Source organism: Vanellus vanellus, assembly GCF_965231255.1.
Source record: "Vanellus vanellus genome assembly, chromosome: 1".
NCBI lineage: Eukaryota > Metazoa > Chordata > Aves > Charadriiformes > Charadriidae > Vanellus > Vanellus vanellus.
Genome location: NC_138905.1, coordinates 96,303,959 through 96,322,636, shown reverse-complemented (window position 1 = coordinate 96,322,636; position 18,678 = coordinate 96,303,959). Strand labels below are relative to the sequence as shown.

The following is an 18,678-nucleotide window of genomic DNA, read 5'->3' as shown; positions in this document are numbered from 1 at the left end:
TTTTTTTTTTTTTGCTGTGAGTGGTAATGCCAAATGTGTCAGTGAGGTGGTCGGTCATTTATATAAATTATAACAAGGAGATACTTAATTGTTAAGCTTCTCAATCCCTCTTTGTAATTTTCTGCTCCATAGGCCTAGTTCACTGGTTTAAAAATGGAACAATACTGTAATGAATGCAAATACTTATGTTAAAAAGCTGAATGTAATATGGGCTTCATTCATTTAAAACTCTGTACTGCCACTGCTTGGAAAAACACTATTCATCTGTAATATCTGAAGGCAGTTTTCTGGTTTAATCTTAGTTACTCAGAGACCAAAGCTGAAATCTACTTCTCCTTACCTTACAAGCCAAGGAACAGTGGAGGGTAAATATGATATATTCACTTTTTCTTTTGCCCTGCCATCAGTTGACATAATTTTCATCTGCTTTGAGCAATACCTAGGTTTGTTAATGCATTTTGGCTTGCAAAAATACTTGCCATACTAATGATATGTTTCTGATGTTTGAACCGATGCTTTTTCCCATCACTTGAAAAATCACTTTTTGCAGGGGCAAAATGAATTTGTCACACACTGTGTCTCTAGATACAATTTTTATTTTGAAAATTTTTTCTAGAATGAAATATTCCAAGATAGAAAAAATATAATTTTACTTCTCCATAGTCTTGCTATTGACGTGATATAGCTGTCTCATAGATTCCTTACAGGACATCAATTATTTTCTCCTCTTCTGTTTCACTAATTTGAGCACTAAAGTTCAAGCTTGACAAGTAGGTATGTTACTCACTGGCTTACAGACTAACCTAAAGAATGTGAATTTTCAGATGTCATGGGGAATGGAGAGGCCTTTCATAGGAATGATGAGGCCTTATATAGTCTTTTCTGTATAAAAGTAATAATAGTGACGGCAACACTAAGAAAACAGATTTTGCAAAAATTATTGAACTTCTATGGAGAATTGGAGTTATACCTGAATATTGATATAATAATATGCACTTTCTTCTTTCATGTGGCAGTAAGGAAGTATTTAGTATTTGTAGTTGCTTGTGTTTGAGAGATACCCACCACTTGTCATCTGGAATTCTGAATCCAAAGGTGGGTCTATTGGTTCTCATGTTCCCTCTGCAATGATTGTTGGCATCTGTCAACAAAATGTAAGGAACGGTTTGGTGAAGTAGACATTTAGCTACTTTTCTGCTGATGGAGACCCATTTGGCTAATGAGTTTCTAAGAGTTTTCTCTTAGTTGCAAACACGGCAAGACAGATGACCGCTGATTTGGTCACTGAGTCCTGAGCTATTGCCAGGAGAAGGGATGTATTGTGCTAAATGCAGACATTTGGGGTGTTGTGAACCAGTGCTGCTTGTACTGCCGTGGCAAGACTGTGTGGGTATCTCAAGATCATCTCCATGTCTGACCGCAGCAAGCCACAGACCGGACGTGGAATCCACCTCATCTGCTTCACCGAAAACCACAAGGACTGTGATGGGTAAATAGCCAGTGATTCCCTTCCTATGTTGATTACTTTGGCAGTACTTTTCTGTGCAGCGATGAGGCTGTTGAGACGTTCTGATGTCCTGAAAAGCGGGTCCACAATGCAATGGGTCCCTTATGGCTCCGTATTAGCAGTTGCTCCATTTGTAAGCTTTCTGCTGCCTTTTTTTGGGGTTCCACTTCTAGGTTTACTCTGTTACGTTGGGCTACCTACACCAGTTGAAAGACGGCATCATGCTCCTAAGAGGAGTGATGTGTGACATGGAAGCCTGCCCCAAGCAGGGCCATGTCTCCTTGTTTATAGCTGTGTCGTGATACCACGCATGCGGCAGCGGCCTGTCTGAAGACCTGAAGGTGGTTTTTGTGTTTGATCTTAGCTACTCGAAGACCAAGGCTGAAGTCCACCACTCCTTCCTCCCTGGCAACCCAGAAAACCATGATGGGTAACTAGCAAAACCCTTCTTTTTCCCTTTTCACCTTTCTCTCTCGCTCCACATCACGCCTCCCATCCCAACCACCCGGCATCCTTGTCATCTTCCATGGAGAGTATGAAGACTTGTCGGTGCAGCTTGGCTTGCCGAAGCACTCGCCACAGTTGTTCTGCAATTCTGTTGTTCGATCCCATGCTTTTTCCATTGCTGACAGGCATTTTCTGTGGGAACTCAGTGACAGCTTGCGTGGAGAACCTAATATCGCACCTTGCCTTCAGCTGTCATTCCCCTGCTTCATTGTGTTTTGGTAGCGGTCGTTCTTTCTCTGACACATTCAAATATGACAGCATTCTTAAGAGGCAAATTCCATCTGGGCTGGCACAAGAGGACAGCACTGCACGTCAGCTGCCCACCCGGGTCTCCTGGTCCAAGGGTGCAGCTGTTGGTTGCTTCAGCGCTGGCTTTCAAGGTTGTCCTCTGCGCTCACCTTCACCTTGTCATTACCTGGAGTTGGGAATGCTCTGTTCTACTGCTGCTTTTGAGGCCACGTTAGGGTTTTAAGAACAATGCCTCTTTTCAGCTTTTGGTGAATCACAGCGTGTTTCTTCAAGTTTCACAATACCAGCAGCCTTTGGCACCTGGCCGTGCTGCTGACCTAATTTGGTAAAGATATTTCTTGCAGTTCTGGTAACAATGCAAGATGGGAATTGTCCCAAGAGGTGGTGTTGTGCTTTTAGCCAAACTGTTATTTCTCTTGGGCCTACGTTGGTGTGAAGAAAGCGCATAGAGTTGAAACTGCCATACACGAAAAGCCGCATTTACTTCAGGCATTGCATAGGAAACTTGACCACGATGGGTGGAGATGCTCGTGGCGATAGCTACTTTCACATTGTCAGGTGTCCAAGACCTGTCCTGTGGGCTGGGCAGTATTTTTTGGCCCATGAGGTAACAAAGCAATCCACAATCAGGCTGGTGAGCCTACAGATGTGAAGACAAGTGCAAGTTAGGAGTGTAATGAATGATATTAACTTGTCCTTCCTTTTGAGAGGCAGTTGAATTGTAGGTTCCCAGATGTGCTGGCCATGTTTCTTGGTGTTTCAGTCTAGGTGGTGGAAAATGATTCTGAAGTATGTTTTAGTGGCACTGTAAAAATCTTGTATTTTTGTCAGCTGAGTGTCATTTAATTCAGGGTCCTTTCCAATGATGCTGCAATTCTTGCTTATATTAATCCTTTTAGGATCCTTCTACCTTCTCTTTTGCAGGGAAATGCTTTCCGTGTATCAGAAATTGTACATCTCTCCTGTCACCTCTATTTTTAAGTAGTGTTATCAAACTGAGTTTTCGTACGTCACATCTTGTCCTGCAAGACAAAAGCAAGTTTTTCTTTGCCTTTCACCTCTTTTTTTAGTTAATCTGTTCTTTTTTCATATTTCTGCATCATATTGTCTGATGTCTTTGAATATTTATTCATATTTCTTGCCACAGCTGCTTCATCATTTGCATCACCAGTGCAACTTCACACGTTCACATTTGCAAATCCATTCCATCTGCATTTGAGACAATCCTGCCTGAAGTCCCTAGTTCCTTAGTTATTGGTTGAAACCTGTTCAGTCTATAGGTTTGGATGATGCCAAAAGAATTTTTTGTTTTATTTTGTTTTCCAGCTTCACTGGACTTTCATCATTTTACTTTCCCATCCCAAACATCTTCATCTGCAGTAATATCAAAAATAGAGACTGGTAAATTGCGTTTATGATACTTGCCTAGCTTAGGATTTGGGTTTGTGTCAACAATGCTACAGTTAGAGGCTTTTTGCTCTGCTTGCTTGGTGCTGTCTGAAACGGAATTTTGTCTGCAGTGTTAAGTAGTTTGGCTCCATAACCATATTATGATACGTTGTGGCATAGGGTCAAACAAAAAACCCCACAGGAATCAATATTGTTTTGGGCGGTTTTAATCTGTCAGATATGAGGACCTCTAGCTGGATGGAGTCATTATCAGTTATGAAGATATATTCTTGATTGTGAGATTTTACCCCGGGTGATTTTTTGTTACTCATACCATACACATTTTTTTTGCAGTTTTCTCCATTATTAAAGATTTTTCTCAAGTTATGTTATGTTGGAACTTTTCTTACTGGGGTCACGGCTCCCCAAAATTAAACTTTTATTCATAGCAAAGGTATGAATGTGAGACAGCTGAGAAGGAAAATTATCCTAAATCTGACAGTCAATATTTCAACAGTATTGTTTTGAATTTTCTGCCTCACCTTCTGGCTCTCCAGTATGTCACTGAAGTTTAATTTATGTTGTGTCAATTAGATAAAATATCATTATTTTAAATGAAAAATTACATGATGTGCAGTACATTAAAACCTATAACTCAAAATACTGCCATCTGTTAAACTGAAACAAGCAAAGCTTTGGCCATAGAAATACCTGGCCATAGAAATTCATATTAGTATATACTTTAAGTATGTAGGTCTCTTTCTACAGACACGGGTGAAATCAAAAGCACAGGTTTCTTCATGTTTCATGTGCACAGATCAATCAACTCCTGTTGATAAGTCTGCTTTTAGGGGAACCGCAGTTCCTGTCAGGGTGTGTCTGTTAGGTGCATGTGACTTCCAAACTGAGCTTTTGTTCATTTCTTTTCAAGCTGGAAGCCTTGTGAAACTGTATTATAGTGGTGTTGGCATCTTGCAAAGCAATATAAAGCAATCTTACTTTTTCTTACACCCCCACCCCCCGTATTTCTGCAGCAATATGAATCTATCTCTCAGGGTTATTTACATTTTTCTGCAGTTACAAGTTCAGCTGACCTGGAAAAATCTATGCCTCCACTTTCCAGAACACCTCATGTGCTAACAACAACTATGGGTAATAGTAATGCATTAGCTTTTCAGTTAAACCACTTGTGGTGTTTTCATAGCAATTTTGGAAATCCTGTTCATCCCAGATATTTTGGTTATCTGCTATACTTGTCTTCCATTTGAGTCGTGATCATCAGTGTAGCCAAACTGTCCTTTTTCACATGAGCCAAGACAGCTCGTGCTTACTGCTGAGAAACTCACCTAACGTGTTTCTGATCTTACATTTGTCTCTCAAAAAGCTACTAGAGCTCTTTTGAGATATACCTAAATGAAGTAAGGTTGTTTTAATAATAATATTATAAATAATAGTAATGCCTAAAGCTTAATAAGAATCTTAAAATTATTTGTTTTTTCTTTCGAGTTCAATTGTTATACTCTCAGATAGATAGATACACAGATTTATAGATTCTCTATTGTTTATGCCAGCATTGTTTCTTTCTTACTACTTCTTACTGTTCGGTGATTTTTTTTACTCTATTTTACCCTTGGTTTGTATGTGCATATATGTACACAGATTATATGACATTAAAATTCACTAACAAAATCTTGACAGAAAACAAAGCAATGAAGAGACTTAAGAAAGTCTTTTTTACAGAAATATATGTGCAGTGTACTTCAGTTTTGCACATGATATTTTTTCTGCCTTTTTTGGAGTGCTTTATGCTTATAGCTATAGTGGTAGAAGTTCTCTTATATTTCTATTTTCTGAGTTGCTTTAAACTACACGGACCATGCTATCTAAACTAATATTAGGTTTGGTTGGCTGACACTTCAGTTTCAGTTTTCATTTTAGCCACTAGCTTCAGCTCCCACTCTGTTCCGTTGTCAAGGTAAGGCATGTTATTGTGGGTGGACCTCTGCATTGCAAATTAGGTATGTTGTAACCTACAATATTGTTTGTTCTTATAAAATGAAAAAAGCTATGTGTAGAATTCATAATCATGGATATTGTGACCTGTTTTTTTTATAGCTTTCAGTGGTATTCAGCCTGTTCTTTCAAGCCCTGTGACACCTAGTAAACCCGAAATAGCAGATGCTGAACCAGGTACAAAAATCTCTACCTAGTTCTTAATTCAGTATCTTAAACCATGCTCTAAAACTCACTGAAATGAGCACACTGGTAATCTTCATTTTCAGTGCACATTTGGATTAGACCCTAACACCTGAATTTTGAATTTACATTGCTGTTAATGGTTGAAATTGGTGCTTTCTCACACTTAAAATGCAACTCATAGTCATGTGGTTCTCCTTCAGTATTTTGAAAAAAAAAAACAAAACAAACCCCACAAAGATAACAGAGAAAACAGTATTTATTGTCCAGTTGTGCTGATGAAAATACTGTGATGTATGCTGTAGGCTGCACTCTATTACTGTAACCTTGTTAAAAATACTGAGGAAAGAGTATCCTTAATGGCCTGAAATTGGTTAACAGTCTCAGACACTTGATGCTTTTGGACTGAAACCGTAGTTGGATCAGGTTTCAGCTTTCTACTCCAAATTTTATATGGTTTTAATATCTGACTAATTGATTGTTCAACATGTCGTCTTCATTAAATTCCTACATTTTACACCATGCCATTTTCCTTAAGTAATGGGCCAAAAGTCAAAATGTTCAAATGTTCAACTTAAAATCTTACTTGGCAGTGGTTGAGATCCAGACCAGTTGCAATGAAGGCAGGAGGAAATGAACATTCAGAATTTCTGCACATCACAGATGCGATGATTTATAGTCACTGAAGCTTTGTGCAGTTCAAAAGACTGAGTTTCTCTCTAATGCATACTAAACTGGCAAGTGTCCAAGCATTAGTGAAATATTTGTTGTTCTTGTAAAAACAAATTTTTTTTTGCTTATGAAGGAAGAGTTTCTTCCTTTAGCTCTTTGCTCTTTTGTGACTGTCACCATTTCTTCCAACAGCAACAAGTGAATCCATTCTGGAATCTTTCACATCTAAAACTCATCCTTTTCAATGGCCAAGGGTAACATTAGGTAATGTTGTTGTTTTCACCTAGTGAAAAACTCTGTGTTTGTTTTGAGCACTTCATCCCATATGAATGCGTTTCTTCCAGCATATCATTTCACATGCATAATCACTATTCTTTTTCCTGGTTATAGTCTTGTTTTCCATTGTCATTAGACTGATTCTTCTTGATATGTCTCTGTATGTGAACATAGTTCAGGATGGTTCTACCGTCCTCAGAGAAGTAAAACTTGCCTCTTGCATGAAAAATTCCATCATCTTTTTATTAGAGTGTTCTGTCTATCTCATTCACTCCCGTGCCCATGCATGTGTTGTCTTTTTCTCTGATATGTAGAACTTTCATAGTGGAAATTTTAATTGTTTTGGAGACAAAGAATCTATTTCTGATCTAGGCACAGCATTTCAATATCATCTCCATTCCACATTTTAACTCTGATTTTATCAGATGGCTTTGACATTCCATACTAAGTTGTCTTTTCTTCAATATAAACTTGTGGCATGTGCTGTTTGTTGTGGGAAAACCTTGTTAAACAATTTTTGATTGCAAACTGAGCTCTTTCTTTCAGCTCCAAAAGAAATACCACTTATTCCTTCTAAACTGAAACCATCTGCTACCCCAGAAGTACAGCACGTGAAACCTGGTAATTGTGCATTTTTATAAGTCAGTATGCAGAGACACATGTTCCCTAAAACTATCTAAGCAAAACTTCCAAAAAAGTACAGGACCTATGCAATACATGAGCATCTTGACTAACTCATTATTCTAACATCAGTCGTTTGATGTTGCCTAACAAAAGGAACGAGAGTTAATCTTACCAGTTTTACGTATTTGGGTTTGGTGAAAAATATAAACAAGTTCTCTAGTTTTTAATCTTTTTCAAGAACAGGAAGGGAAAAAAATTTTAGGTGGCACAGCGGTTTTTTTATATCACTTGTATGAACAATATATATGATTATTATTTCTATAATCTCTTTTGCCAGTCCCCATCTCCTACTTTCACACAGACGTACTATGGTAAAGATGGCACCTTTGCTAGTCACAACAGTTTGTTGATTGAAAATAAAGTACTACTCGTTGTCAGTAAGTCCTCTCGTGGGAAACTCAGTGGAAAGGATTGCCATTTCAGTGAAAGTAGGAGAGCTTTCTCAAAGTAGAAGGGGAAACTTTCATTCTTTGACCATGGGAACATCATCATCATGTCATGTCTTTTTTCCTTTTTTACTCTTTGATCGAAAAGTAGATCTCTGTACTCATTTTCTTCTGATTTGAGATTAAGGGAGATGAATTTCCTTTAGTGATTCAGATGCTGGACCAATAAATGTTATAGTGTGCATTACTAGAGCCATAAAATGTTTCTGTTCTCATATCTTATAAACAGACAGGTCAGTAAAAAGCAGGAGTTGCCTTTGACATCTTATACATGTCTTACAGTCAACCACAGGCTCTGATTTAAGATTTTCAGCAAGATTTTGGCGTTTAGAAGTTTCCTCTTTGGTATAGATTCTCTGGTATTTGTTATGGACTGCAGTCTTTTCTTCAGTCAAAGTTTTCATCTGTCCTTTCTCACTGTTCTCCCATAATGTCAAAGAAATGTGTTTGTTGATTGAATCAAACAATGGATTAAAAATTTCCAGAGAACATAAATATGGGGAAGGAGCCTTAGAAGTAGACGCTCACATGTAGCCACAAGCACACAGTGTGTAGTTTCATAGGAAACCAAACTAAAAGGAGTGTAGGGTGTTATGCTTAAGAGTAGTTGAATGCTTGCCTTGTCTATTTAAAAAAACAAAACAAGACCAAACAAAACCCAAAAACAAACAAACCCCCTGAACTACTGGAATGATAACACTTTTGGCTTACTGCTGATACATCTACTGATCTGTTCCATTACACTTGAATTTTTCTTTTCTAGCCCCTAAACCACCACTTTTGGAGCCTAAAACTTCTCAGACTGTTGAACGACCAAAAGCAACGCTAGGTAATACATGTTTCGTAGCTGTTGCTCACTCTTCTTTGCAGTCCATGCTACAGTTTGTACTCTGTTACTTTATCTCATAGCTTTTACTGTATTGAATCCATTTCTCTGAGAGAGGAAAAAAAATAGGAAATAAGCATCCAGAAATATATTTTTCTAAACTTAGGAGAAAAAGAAACTTGATATTTTTTCATATGGTCTTACTAGTTCTCTAGACAGTAAAATTTTGGGGATCAGAATTGTCTTCCACTTTGTTGGGAGTTTTTCTACCAATGCACTTTACCCTCAGAAAGTCATCAGAAACCCATTGGAAATACTATTGAAAGGCCAAGTGCAAGGTTAGTATTGTGGACGTTCATCCTAGAACTCTCAGTGAAGAATTTCTGTGGCAGTAGATGGATGTGTTAATTCTACTGTTCTTTTTTGAATCCTTCAGAATGTCATTTTGGCTTGAAAAAACACTTCTCAGTCACTTCATATGTCTTATTCTACTCTGTTCTTTCTATAAATGTCATATGCTTTTCTACTGTGTCTATTGCTATGAAACTTTTTCTTGGAAAGCAGTCTCGCAGCACTGCTTTATAAAAATTAACAAAATTACTGACTATACTACCTGAAACTCACCTTAAGCTTTATCTGATGCCAGATTAACAATCCTGTTTAGCTAATTACAGTTTCAGACCATGCAAGTTCAAGGGAAAAAGGGTTTCTAGGACTGGTTGCTCTTAATTTTTACCATTTAGATGACGCTACTTCCAAGAGAATTCAATGACTACAGTTATGAAGCAATTCCCTTTTTTATTATTGATTCCATGTTTTTCCAGCTTCCTACAAGTAATTTCTTTACAGTGTTGAAAATTGAGGGCATTTTTGCATATGTTGTCTACATATGTCTTTTGATGGCTTAAAATCAACCTGGAGTTCAAAATTATAAACAGCATTTTTATTTTACCTCTTAGGTAACTTGCAAAAATGAATTTGCTAACTTAATGGAAGGAACATTTTGATGTGATTGTAAACTACAATTGCATATTTTAAATTTGCTTACTGACTTTCACTGTGAAGAACAAGCAGGGATTTTGCTGGGTTGGTGAAGACTTGGAAGCCTTGAGAAGCCTTCTTAGCAACTCTGATTTTGCCATTGACTTTTGTTCCAAGTAGCCATTCAATGCGTCATTTCAGGCTTGAAGAATGTTATTTTTATGTGATACAGTAGAAGTGATAATCTTATAATCCAGTATATTTCTTTCAGCTCCTAAAGAAGCAAAACTCACACCTTCTGCACCTAAACCTAGACCATCTGCCAGACCCAAAAAGCCACGAACTAAACCTGGTAACTAACTTCCATAGCAAACATTTTGTATAATGTATCACTTAAGTAATATACTTTAGTTTAAATTTATTCTGTGTGAAGCTCAGTACTTAATAATCAGAAAGATGTGCACTGAGGGGAACTGTGCTCTTGGAAGAATATTATTTTTGTATTGAACCAAAAAAATTTGAAGCAAAGCAAGGAAACTTTTAACTTTTATGTCCTAAATCACCAAGTCACATGGCCTGGCCTTGAAATAAATTGTTTTCCTGCTTTTCATTTCAAAATAACAAGTTTTCCAACTTAGTTCAGCACAGGGTCCAGAACATGCAAATTCTCATCCTTTGCTGATGGTTATAGCATCTTACTGAGAACCGTAGGATTTGTATTGATTCAGTGATCATTAATGCATCAGGACTTACCTGAAATGGTGGAAATGAGTGAAATTCTTCCCTGGAATTTAGTAAAGGCATATTTTATAATGGCAAATGAAATTGCACCTTCATACCAGGGTTGAATTTGGTCTATGAAGTATGTTGGAGAATAGAAGGCATCTGGCGTTTTCTGGAGCTGAAGAATAAGTGAATACAGTTATAAAAATATTACTTGTGTCACATGATTTATAATGAAGTTGGAAAGCTTAAAGTTGCATAATTTTATATTGTAAGAATATATTACTTAATCCTGGAAGAGATCAGGCAATATTATTAAATTATTTCCAGATTCTCTGTGAATTATTTTTTTGTTCATAATAGGAATTAGTCTCTTTGGACCAAGTAATTCCTTGTGAAGTTTGTTAACTAAATGTGTTTTATGACTTGGAACTGTCTCAAAATAGTATGCATGATTAGTTTTTCATGGTGATTACAGCTCCTACATTTTTAGTGTAGGAAATCCAGTATTGTATTACCAGAAAAATTACTTTTGTCTCTGCTGTACATGCCCATATCTGAATATAGATCTGAATTCTGCATGGGTTTTTTTTGAAACGACAGAGGAAAAAAAAACAGCTCATTTGGAAACTGTTCCATAAAATTGTTTTACACCCTTGGACTGCCAAGATCAACACTTTATATTGATGTTTCCACAATGTATGGCTATTTAGCAAGTTTCTATATAACTACAAAGAAGGCAGCACGATTCTATGTTTGTACACATACCTCTTATTTGTCCTTTTTCCTGTTAGTGGTTTCACTGATCAATCAGATGGCATCCTAAGAAATACTTTTTAATCATAGTTAAGCTTGTAGTGATCTTCCTGTAAGTAGGTATTTGTGAAATTGGCAGTTGTTCTGATGGGACAAATGATGATATTCTTGTCCAGAAATCATTATTTGAGGCATAAAATATGCAGTGCATGGGGATAACCTGGCTTTTGGGTAGGTGGCAAAATGGACAAAAAGCAGGATCTTCTCTGTATTCCAGCGTCACTTGGAAGTTCAGCTTAAATTAGAACCTTGTGTCATGACATGTCACCGTTCCTTAACAGTGAATCAAAATAATGAAGAATATGTGCCAAATTCATACTTGATCACTGACTTACTAATAACCCACTTCAGGTCAAACAGAATTCCTGAAAGTTAATTTTGGCTCTCATTCTTAATAAGACTTTTGTACTGTTTCTGGTAAAGTATTTGTCTGTTTGCTGTGGAGCAAGAAAATTCATTTAAAAAAAAAAAAAAACACAGATAAACAATTTTCAGTTTTTCCAACCAACCAGCTGTACATTCTAGTGAAAGTTTGCAGCTTCATTCTTCTTGATATTTGGGTAATTGAATCTGTTGCTTGCATGAAAAAACAGTTCTGGTTGCCAATGTGATCGTGCCCAACCATTGTGCTCACTTGTATTATTTTTAGCATTAATCTCTCTATCTAAACATACGAAGTTCCCCTTTTTTCAGGAAAGGAAATTATAATGAGTTTTCTACCATGCATCCACCTGCACTGCAACCTTTTCTTTGCAGAAAATTGCACGAGTAGTTCTTTATAGTGAGTCCCTGTTGAGTCCCTGTAAATGCATTATAAATTTGCACTCTCTTGTGCTTCTGGTACAAAATGCTGGTTCTTCATATGTGTCCATGCATTTCCACTTGTGTGGTATGAGACTTTCGCAAGAGAACTGCAGAACTTACCTTTTGCAGAGGACAATCTCAACTGCCTCGTTAACATAGAGTAATGTTAGATAGATTGGTGCATACATGTGTAGTTGTTCCTTTTACAGTCTTCTCTCCTTTACCAGGACTATGAGGGTCCTGGAAGGACTTCTAAACATGCATCATCTGAAGTATAGTCATACCAGAGAACCATGTCTTCTCCACCTATCAAAACTCTGATAACTTGGTGCATGTCTGTCTCACTATTTTCTGACCTTCAAAGTCTCAAGTTGCTTGACTGCTCAGTGGTTACAACCCAATAATCTGATAAATTGTTCAGGCATTTTGTTTCCTCCCAATCTGACTCTCCTCTCATCATCATTCTGAGAAGTCTATCTCCCAGACCAGCCTTTCCTTTTAATCTAGTAAAGTCTACATGAAATGTGAATTATAGATCTATTAATGAACTTTTTAAAACAGGCTGAGAAGAACTCATTAGCGGAGACTTTCAGAATCTCTTTAGGATTGGGAGGAGGATGGCATTGTTGAATTATATGTTTGAAAAAAACAAAGCAATGAAAAAGAAAAAACAGATCTGAGTGATTTAAGATTCATCAGAAGAACATGGTACGATGAATTTATGGCCCTAGGTTAGTTCTGGAAGAATGTATGAAGTGCCTAACTTGTAGGTTAGTATGCTTCTGATTGGATTTCCCTGCTTGGATTTAGAGCAAAGTACAGTGCTGAGGCACAGATATGCTATGTGGTACTCAGTGCTGCCAGGTGTAGAAAGGTAGTCTCCAGTTGTTAAATAGATAAGAATTCCCTTCTGATCTTTGTCATGACAGAGCAGTACTTCCACGTGTGGCAGTTCAGAGAAGAACTTGACAAAGAACAAAGAGATCCTACTAGTGAATGATTTTCAATAGTTGCTTCTGTGTATTCTCATTCTTCACCTTTTGACCCCAACCAGTGCCAGAGCCCTGTGGGGTTGGGAGCAAGAACTGATTGCACTGGCTGGGTTGGATTTTATTTTATTTTATTTTTAAAGATGGTGCTTTCTCTTCACGTGAGTCACTTCATGCATTAACATTTTCAATGACATGGCTTTAAAGAGGATTGTCTTGAGGAGAGATATACCTACCCAGCGAACGTTACTTTAGAGATCCCATTCCCAGAGAAAATAGGAAAACTTCATAATTGCCCTCTGTCAGAAATTTTTTTCAACTTTTCAGTTCCCAGTAAAGTTTCTCCTTCCAAATCAAAGGTCTTTTTGTATCCAGAATAGCCTATGGCAATGCCGGGTAATTGCTATGTCCTTTCACAGAATCACAGAATGGTTGAGGTTGGAAGGCACCTCTGCAGTTCATCTGGTCCAACCCCCTGCTCAAGCAGGGCCACCTAAAGCCAGTTGCCCAGGACCATGTCCAGATAGTTTTTTAACATCACCAGGGATTGAGACCCCACGACCTCTCCGGGCAATCAGTTTACTTAATTGCCAAAATTATTTGTCCTGAAGACATTTTGAAGTATTTTGCTTTCTTAGAGTAGTTGCAATGGTATCAAATGCACAGGGTAGTTACTGTTGCTTAAGAACATTCAGTAAATTTATTACTTACTCAGTGTTTCCATTTGAATAGTGGGGAGGAGGTGGATTTTAATTGGGAAGCAAGAGCAGAAGAGTCACACCAGATGCTGAGAAATAGTTATAGATACACCTGTATGTCTCTCAAGTAAATTCTTTTTATTCCAGCAGCAACCATTCCGGTTTCAGTCACTACTAAGAGTCCCTACACATATGAACGTCCAAAGACTGCAGAGGGTAATGATTACGAGTCGTCTTTAGTCATTCTTCTTTACATTGTTCTGATAATATGCGCAGTTGAAAACACTGTTTCCTGTAGGCTTCTTACTTATTCATATGCAGTCCAAACCCAACAAATGGAAATACAGTCTTGGTGCTTTATTGTTTCTCCATGTTTCTACCACGGAAATATTATCTTCTAAAAGACAGAATATTACTTCAAAGGTGTCTGGTTAGAAGCTTCAATAAAATTAGAAAAAGAAAGAATAAGAATTATTGCAATAATAAAGACTTTATGAAATATACGTAATCTAAAAATCACATTTAAAACTACAAGCTGCTGAATAATTTCTGCAGAAGGGGGAGTTCTTGGTTGCACATAACTGAGCATTGCTTGATAATGTCTCAAATTTATGGAAAATATTGCATCTTTTCAAGTAATCCATGGAAACTTGTGTTCAATTTCAGGAAAAAAAAAAGCAATTCTAGTTTTAGGAAGGAGGAAAGTTTATATAAAGTAATAATGATAATTGCCTTTTTTGGTATGGAAATACATATTTATTGATGTGTTTAATAAATAAGTTTTTAATGTAGACTAGGAACAAAGGTGTCCTTTTCAGTGTGCCTTGAAACGTTATATGTAATTCAAAGTAAGGTTTGAGTCACTGTTTGCATTTACTCTGCAGATTTTATTGTGAGAAGCATGTTAAGATGTTTTAAAGGTATAGCTTTGCTCTTTAAAACCTGGATGAAGCCAACCACATATATAATACTTTACTGGATGAGGATGATGGCTTAGATAATTTGATTAAATAGAATCAATTTGTTTTGGCTAATTAGCAACAACTCACTTAGATTCACTGTTTCCAACTGCAATAAATTCTGCTTCGTAAAGTACACTCAAAACTCTTCTAATGACCTTGATTTGGCAAGGTCAGCATTGGATAACAACATTTTCTTAGCATCATTTCTTAGCTTTCTTTTCTTTGGATTATGGCTAAACTTTTAGAAGCTAATTTTGCTGCAGAACGTCCAACTCTTTGATTATCCCTTTCTTCAAAGGCTCTGTCTGCTTGTTTTGCCCATATCCAACAAAGATTCATACGTTAAACACATAGTACCGTTTTTTCTGTGTTTATTCATTGATACGAACTGAAGGTATTTTCCTAGACTTTATTTCTCCATTGCTGAATGTGAATGTGATTCTTCTAATGGACAACATTTACTTTCAGCTTAAATACTGGTTTTTACAAACCAAGTTTTTTCCAGTATCCAAAATCACAACCAACATATCTGAAGCCCAAATCATCTGCTAAGACTGAAATGCCTCAAGCTAAATCTGATGGGGCACTTTTGAAATTGTGTACTTTGAGGCTTGCTATTAGTGCAGAAAGTAAAAAAGTTAAAAACTCCAATGTTTTTTTCCTGGAGGAGGAGACAAAGAACTGTTCATTGTTTTGGGATAATACTGAGACAAAGAGAAACCAAATTGCTTCAGAAAACAATTTGTGGACCTAACAAAGAATTTAATTTTATTCTGAATATCTGAAGGGTTTTTTTCTTTTTAAGAACTCACTGATTTTTCAAAGGCGGCCTGAAAATAGAAATGAGTGTTTTATAGAAAAAGATTTTGAATTTGAATTCTGAAGGTAATTGATGAACTTGAATAACAGCAAAGTCATTGCAAACCAGGGATATGCAGCGAGCACATTAGAAAGATTAGCAACTAATTTAAGTTTTCTATGCAGTATCTGGCCGTTCTTGACAGAAAGAAGTTAATGCTGGTTGTTTGGTCTTTTTTTCTCATTTGCAGCATTATTAATACTGGGCTGTATTATATTCTGAATGTATAGTGAAGTGAGTATAGGTTATAGAAAAGGTTCTGTCTTTAGGTGTGTATGTCTGCATGTTATATATTACTTTAGTTTTTACTGCCTTGAGATGTGAGAAATCATCAATTAATATTATTTTAACATATTTCCTGTACTGCTAGGAAATTTCTGTGGATTCTACCATTTCATAACTCAGGATTGTGATTATTTTTTTTTCCTTTTTTTCCCCCAATTTGGCATAGCTTGTGGGGAGGAAAAGGACATGATATATTGGGTTTATGATCCAAACTATAAGAGGATATAATGAGAAAAACTAAGAGGCTATATCAAAATACATTCTTTTAGATAATTATATGGCTGTACCAATAGCAGCCTTTGAGTCCTCTGCTTGACTGTTCCCTTCAGAGGAAAAAAATCAACTGTTTTGTCATAGTCAGCATGCCAATTTCAAGTAGTAGAAGGCTTCAGTTTGGGGATACCTGATATTTCTGTAGATCGAGTCCCTTGCTGTCTCTGAGTTAAGCTGTGTGATCTCTTCCCTTGCTTGTTCTAGGATTTACTGATTTCTATTAACATATTTTTGCTTCCATTTCCATCAAGTTTGTGCAATTACATTTTTCTTATTGAACCTGTGTTATTAGGAAGTTTAATTGTCTATTGTTTTAAAAAATAAAAGTTAATTTGAAGATCAGCGTTACTGTGGTGTGGTATTAGCACCTGCTTTTATACTTCCCAGTGGAGTAATTTTAAGGTTTTTGGAGTAAGTTTCATAGCTGTCTTGTCCCGCTGTTTCTGTTGCAGTCTTGGAACCTATTACACTTAGAACTGAACCACCGAGGGCAACGATAGGTAATGATATTTCCTTGGCAAGCTGTCGTGTTTGGTTTTTTTTTTTTATCACAGAAAGCATCACTGAAGTCAATCAACTTATGCTGTAGGATTGTTTCATTAAACTTCATTTTTCTTCTAGGTAATTCTCTTGCTGGGCATTCATGACAGCAGGGCATATTGCTCTCTTCCAGTTGGGATGTCTCCTTTTCTTTTAAGAAAATGATGCTGGCAGCTCTGAATCACCTTTCTCGTAATAATGCTTGTCTGTGCTTGTCCCAGCAATTACTAAAATTGCACCCTCTTGCTTAGATTGTCGTAAACACATGGGGAGTATTACCTGACTTTCTTTCCTACTTGCTGTAAAGATACTTTTTTCTCTGTTGCAGGTGTGAGGTTTCTGTGTTTGTGTGTTCAACTTGATATCAGACACTAATTGCAGTGCAATTTAACCAACTTATTACCCATATTTTCTCTTCCAGCTCCAAAGGAGACTCAGCGTATTCCTTCTAAACCTAAAACTTCACCCAAACCTCATATCCCACAGATCAAAGATGGTAAACTGCTTTGTGTGATTATTCCTAATACCATTTATATTGTATTGAAATGTATTTCTTAGCAGCTGTTTAGTTATCTGGGCCAGCTAAAACATAATGGGGTTCTGTTCTGCTGTGTGTTCAGTAATTTATTTGCAGTTTTCATGAGCGGTAACATTCGGTAGGTATTTTTCATCATGCAAAAGAATAAATCTCTGCTACTTCATGGCAGCGGAATGAGAATATTGTTGTTAAACTCAAATTACAGTTGTAACTAAAGCAAATACCTAGCAATTAATGTATTATGGCTACTTAAGTGGTAGAATTCTTTCCCACATTGCTTTGCGTTGTTAGAATAAATATGTTTCCCTTTTAAGTCACCATTACTTAATTTCATGACATTATTATTTTCTGCACAAATGAGCTACTTACCCAGTGCACAGTTACTATTTTTTTAATAAATATTACTATTTATTAGCATTAATGATAATTTATGCCATATTCCAAAATACTGGATGTTTATACTATGTCATTAAACATGAGTGCAGTTGAATTCAGCGGTAGGCAGAAAAAATTACTGTCTGTCCTCTGCTATCCAGTTGGTAGAATCAACAGAAAATTACAAGGGTATCAAATAACGGCATATGTTATATTTGGGTAAATGTGAAAAATTTCATTAATATCATAAAATTGTAGACATAGAGCAATATTTTTGAAAGCTGATGTTATCTATTAAATATGATTTCCTCATGTAGAAAACAGTCAAAATCCCGGTTCTTTTATAATTTTTTAACCATGGCAGCTGATTGTAAAACATTGTTTCCAAACTACACCCTAAAATGCAACTTTCCATAAACTCAATTTTTACCGCTATAGCTATTTTTCATTATTATGGTAGTCTTGGCCTTCTCAAAAAATGGTTTTGTCACACAAATGTTACAAGTTTGTACTATTTTGCGTTTAAAAAGAAAAAGGTTACTGTTTCTTCAAGAATATATAATATACAGAACTTTTTTTACAGCATCATCCACTTATCTTGTGACTCTCTTAAAAGATCCAAAGAATTTTTTTTTTATTTTCACCCATACAGAAGACTTGACACAGAGACAGATACCATTTCTACTGTGGCTCCGATTCTAATGTGGGAAATGCAAGAAAATAGCCTTAATTTTGCATCCTTATGCCCCTTCAACACCCAGTTTTATTTTAGGTCCATACCAGTTTGGAGGTGAAGTATGTGATCATGCAATGCAATACACCATAACGCTTTTTAGTAATATAAGCATCCAGAAAACAAGCAAGTGATCTCTGATGCCAATTGTGTATATAAACTGCATTTGAAATACGCCACAAAGAGAAGACATTTGTGTCCCTTTTTAGGGACATTTTCTGAATAAAGGAGGGATAGATATTTGGATATCTCATTGAAGCCCATGGGAGAACTAAGCTCACATTATGTTTCAGCTTACACTGCTTTCTCGCTTTCTCAGAGTCTTCATTTAATATAACAGTTTTTATATG

At 36.6% G+C, this 18,678-nt stretch overlaps 1 protein-coding gene across 1 annotated transcript in view; it reads left to right on the top strand.

Moving 5' to 3' along the window:
• The window catches only part of ABI3BP (ABI family member 3 binding protein), a gene marked incomplete at its 5' end in the record, with an annotated part of 170,381 nt that overhangs the window by 95,488 nt on the left and 56,215 nt on the right, over positions 1 to 18,678 (top strand). Inside the window, 12 exons of the mRNA XM_082487505.1 lie at positions 1,424 to 1,489; positions 1,872 to 1,937; positions 3,590 to 3,664; positions 4,730 to 4,804; positions 5,768 to 5,842; positions 6,713 to 6,784; positions 7,343 to 7,417; positions 8,690 to 8,755; positions 10,005 to 10,085; positions 13,911 to 13,979; positions 16,595 to 16,642; positions 17,104 to 17,178. Of these exons, the coding sequence (XP_082343631.1) occupies positions 1,424 to 1,489; positions 1,872 to 1,937; positions 3,590 to 3,664; positions 4,730 to 4,804; positions 5,768 to 5,842; positions 6,713 to 6,784; positions 7,343 to 7,417; positions 8,690 to 8,755; positions 10,005 to 10,085; positions 13,911 to 13,979; positions 16,595 to 16,642; positions 17,104 to 17,178 (843 nt within the window). The remainder of the gene's footprint in view (positions 1 to 1,423; positions 1,490 to 1,871; positions 1,938 to 3,589; positions 3,665 to 4,729; positions 4,805 to 5,767; positions 5,843 to 6,712; positions 6,785 to 7,342; positions 7,418 to 8,689; positions 8,756 to 10,004; positions 10,086 to 13,910; positions 13,980 to 16,594; positions 16,643 to 17,103; positions 17,179 to 18,678) is intronic.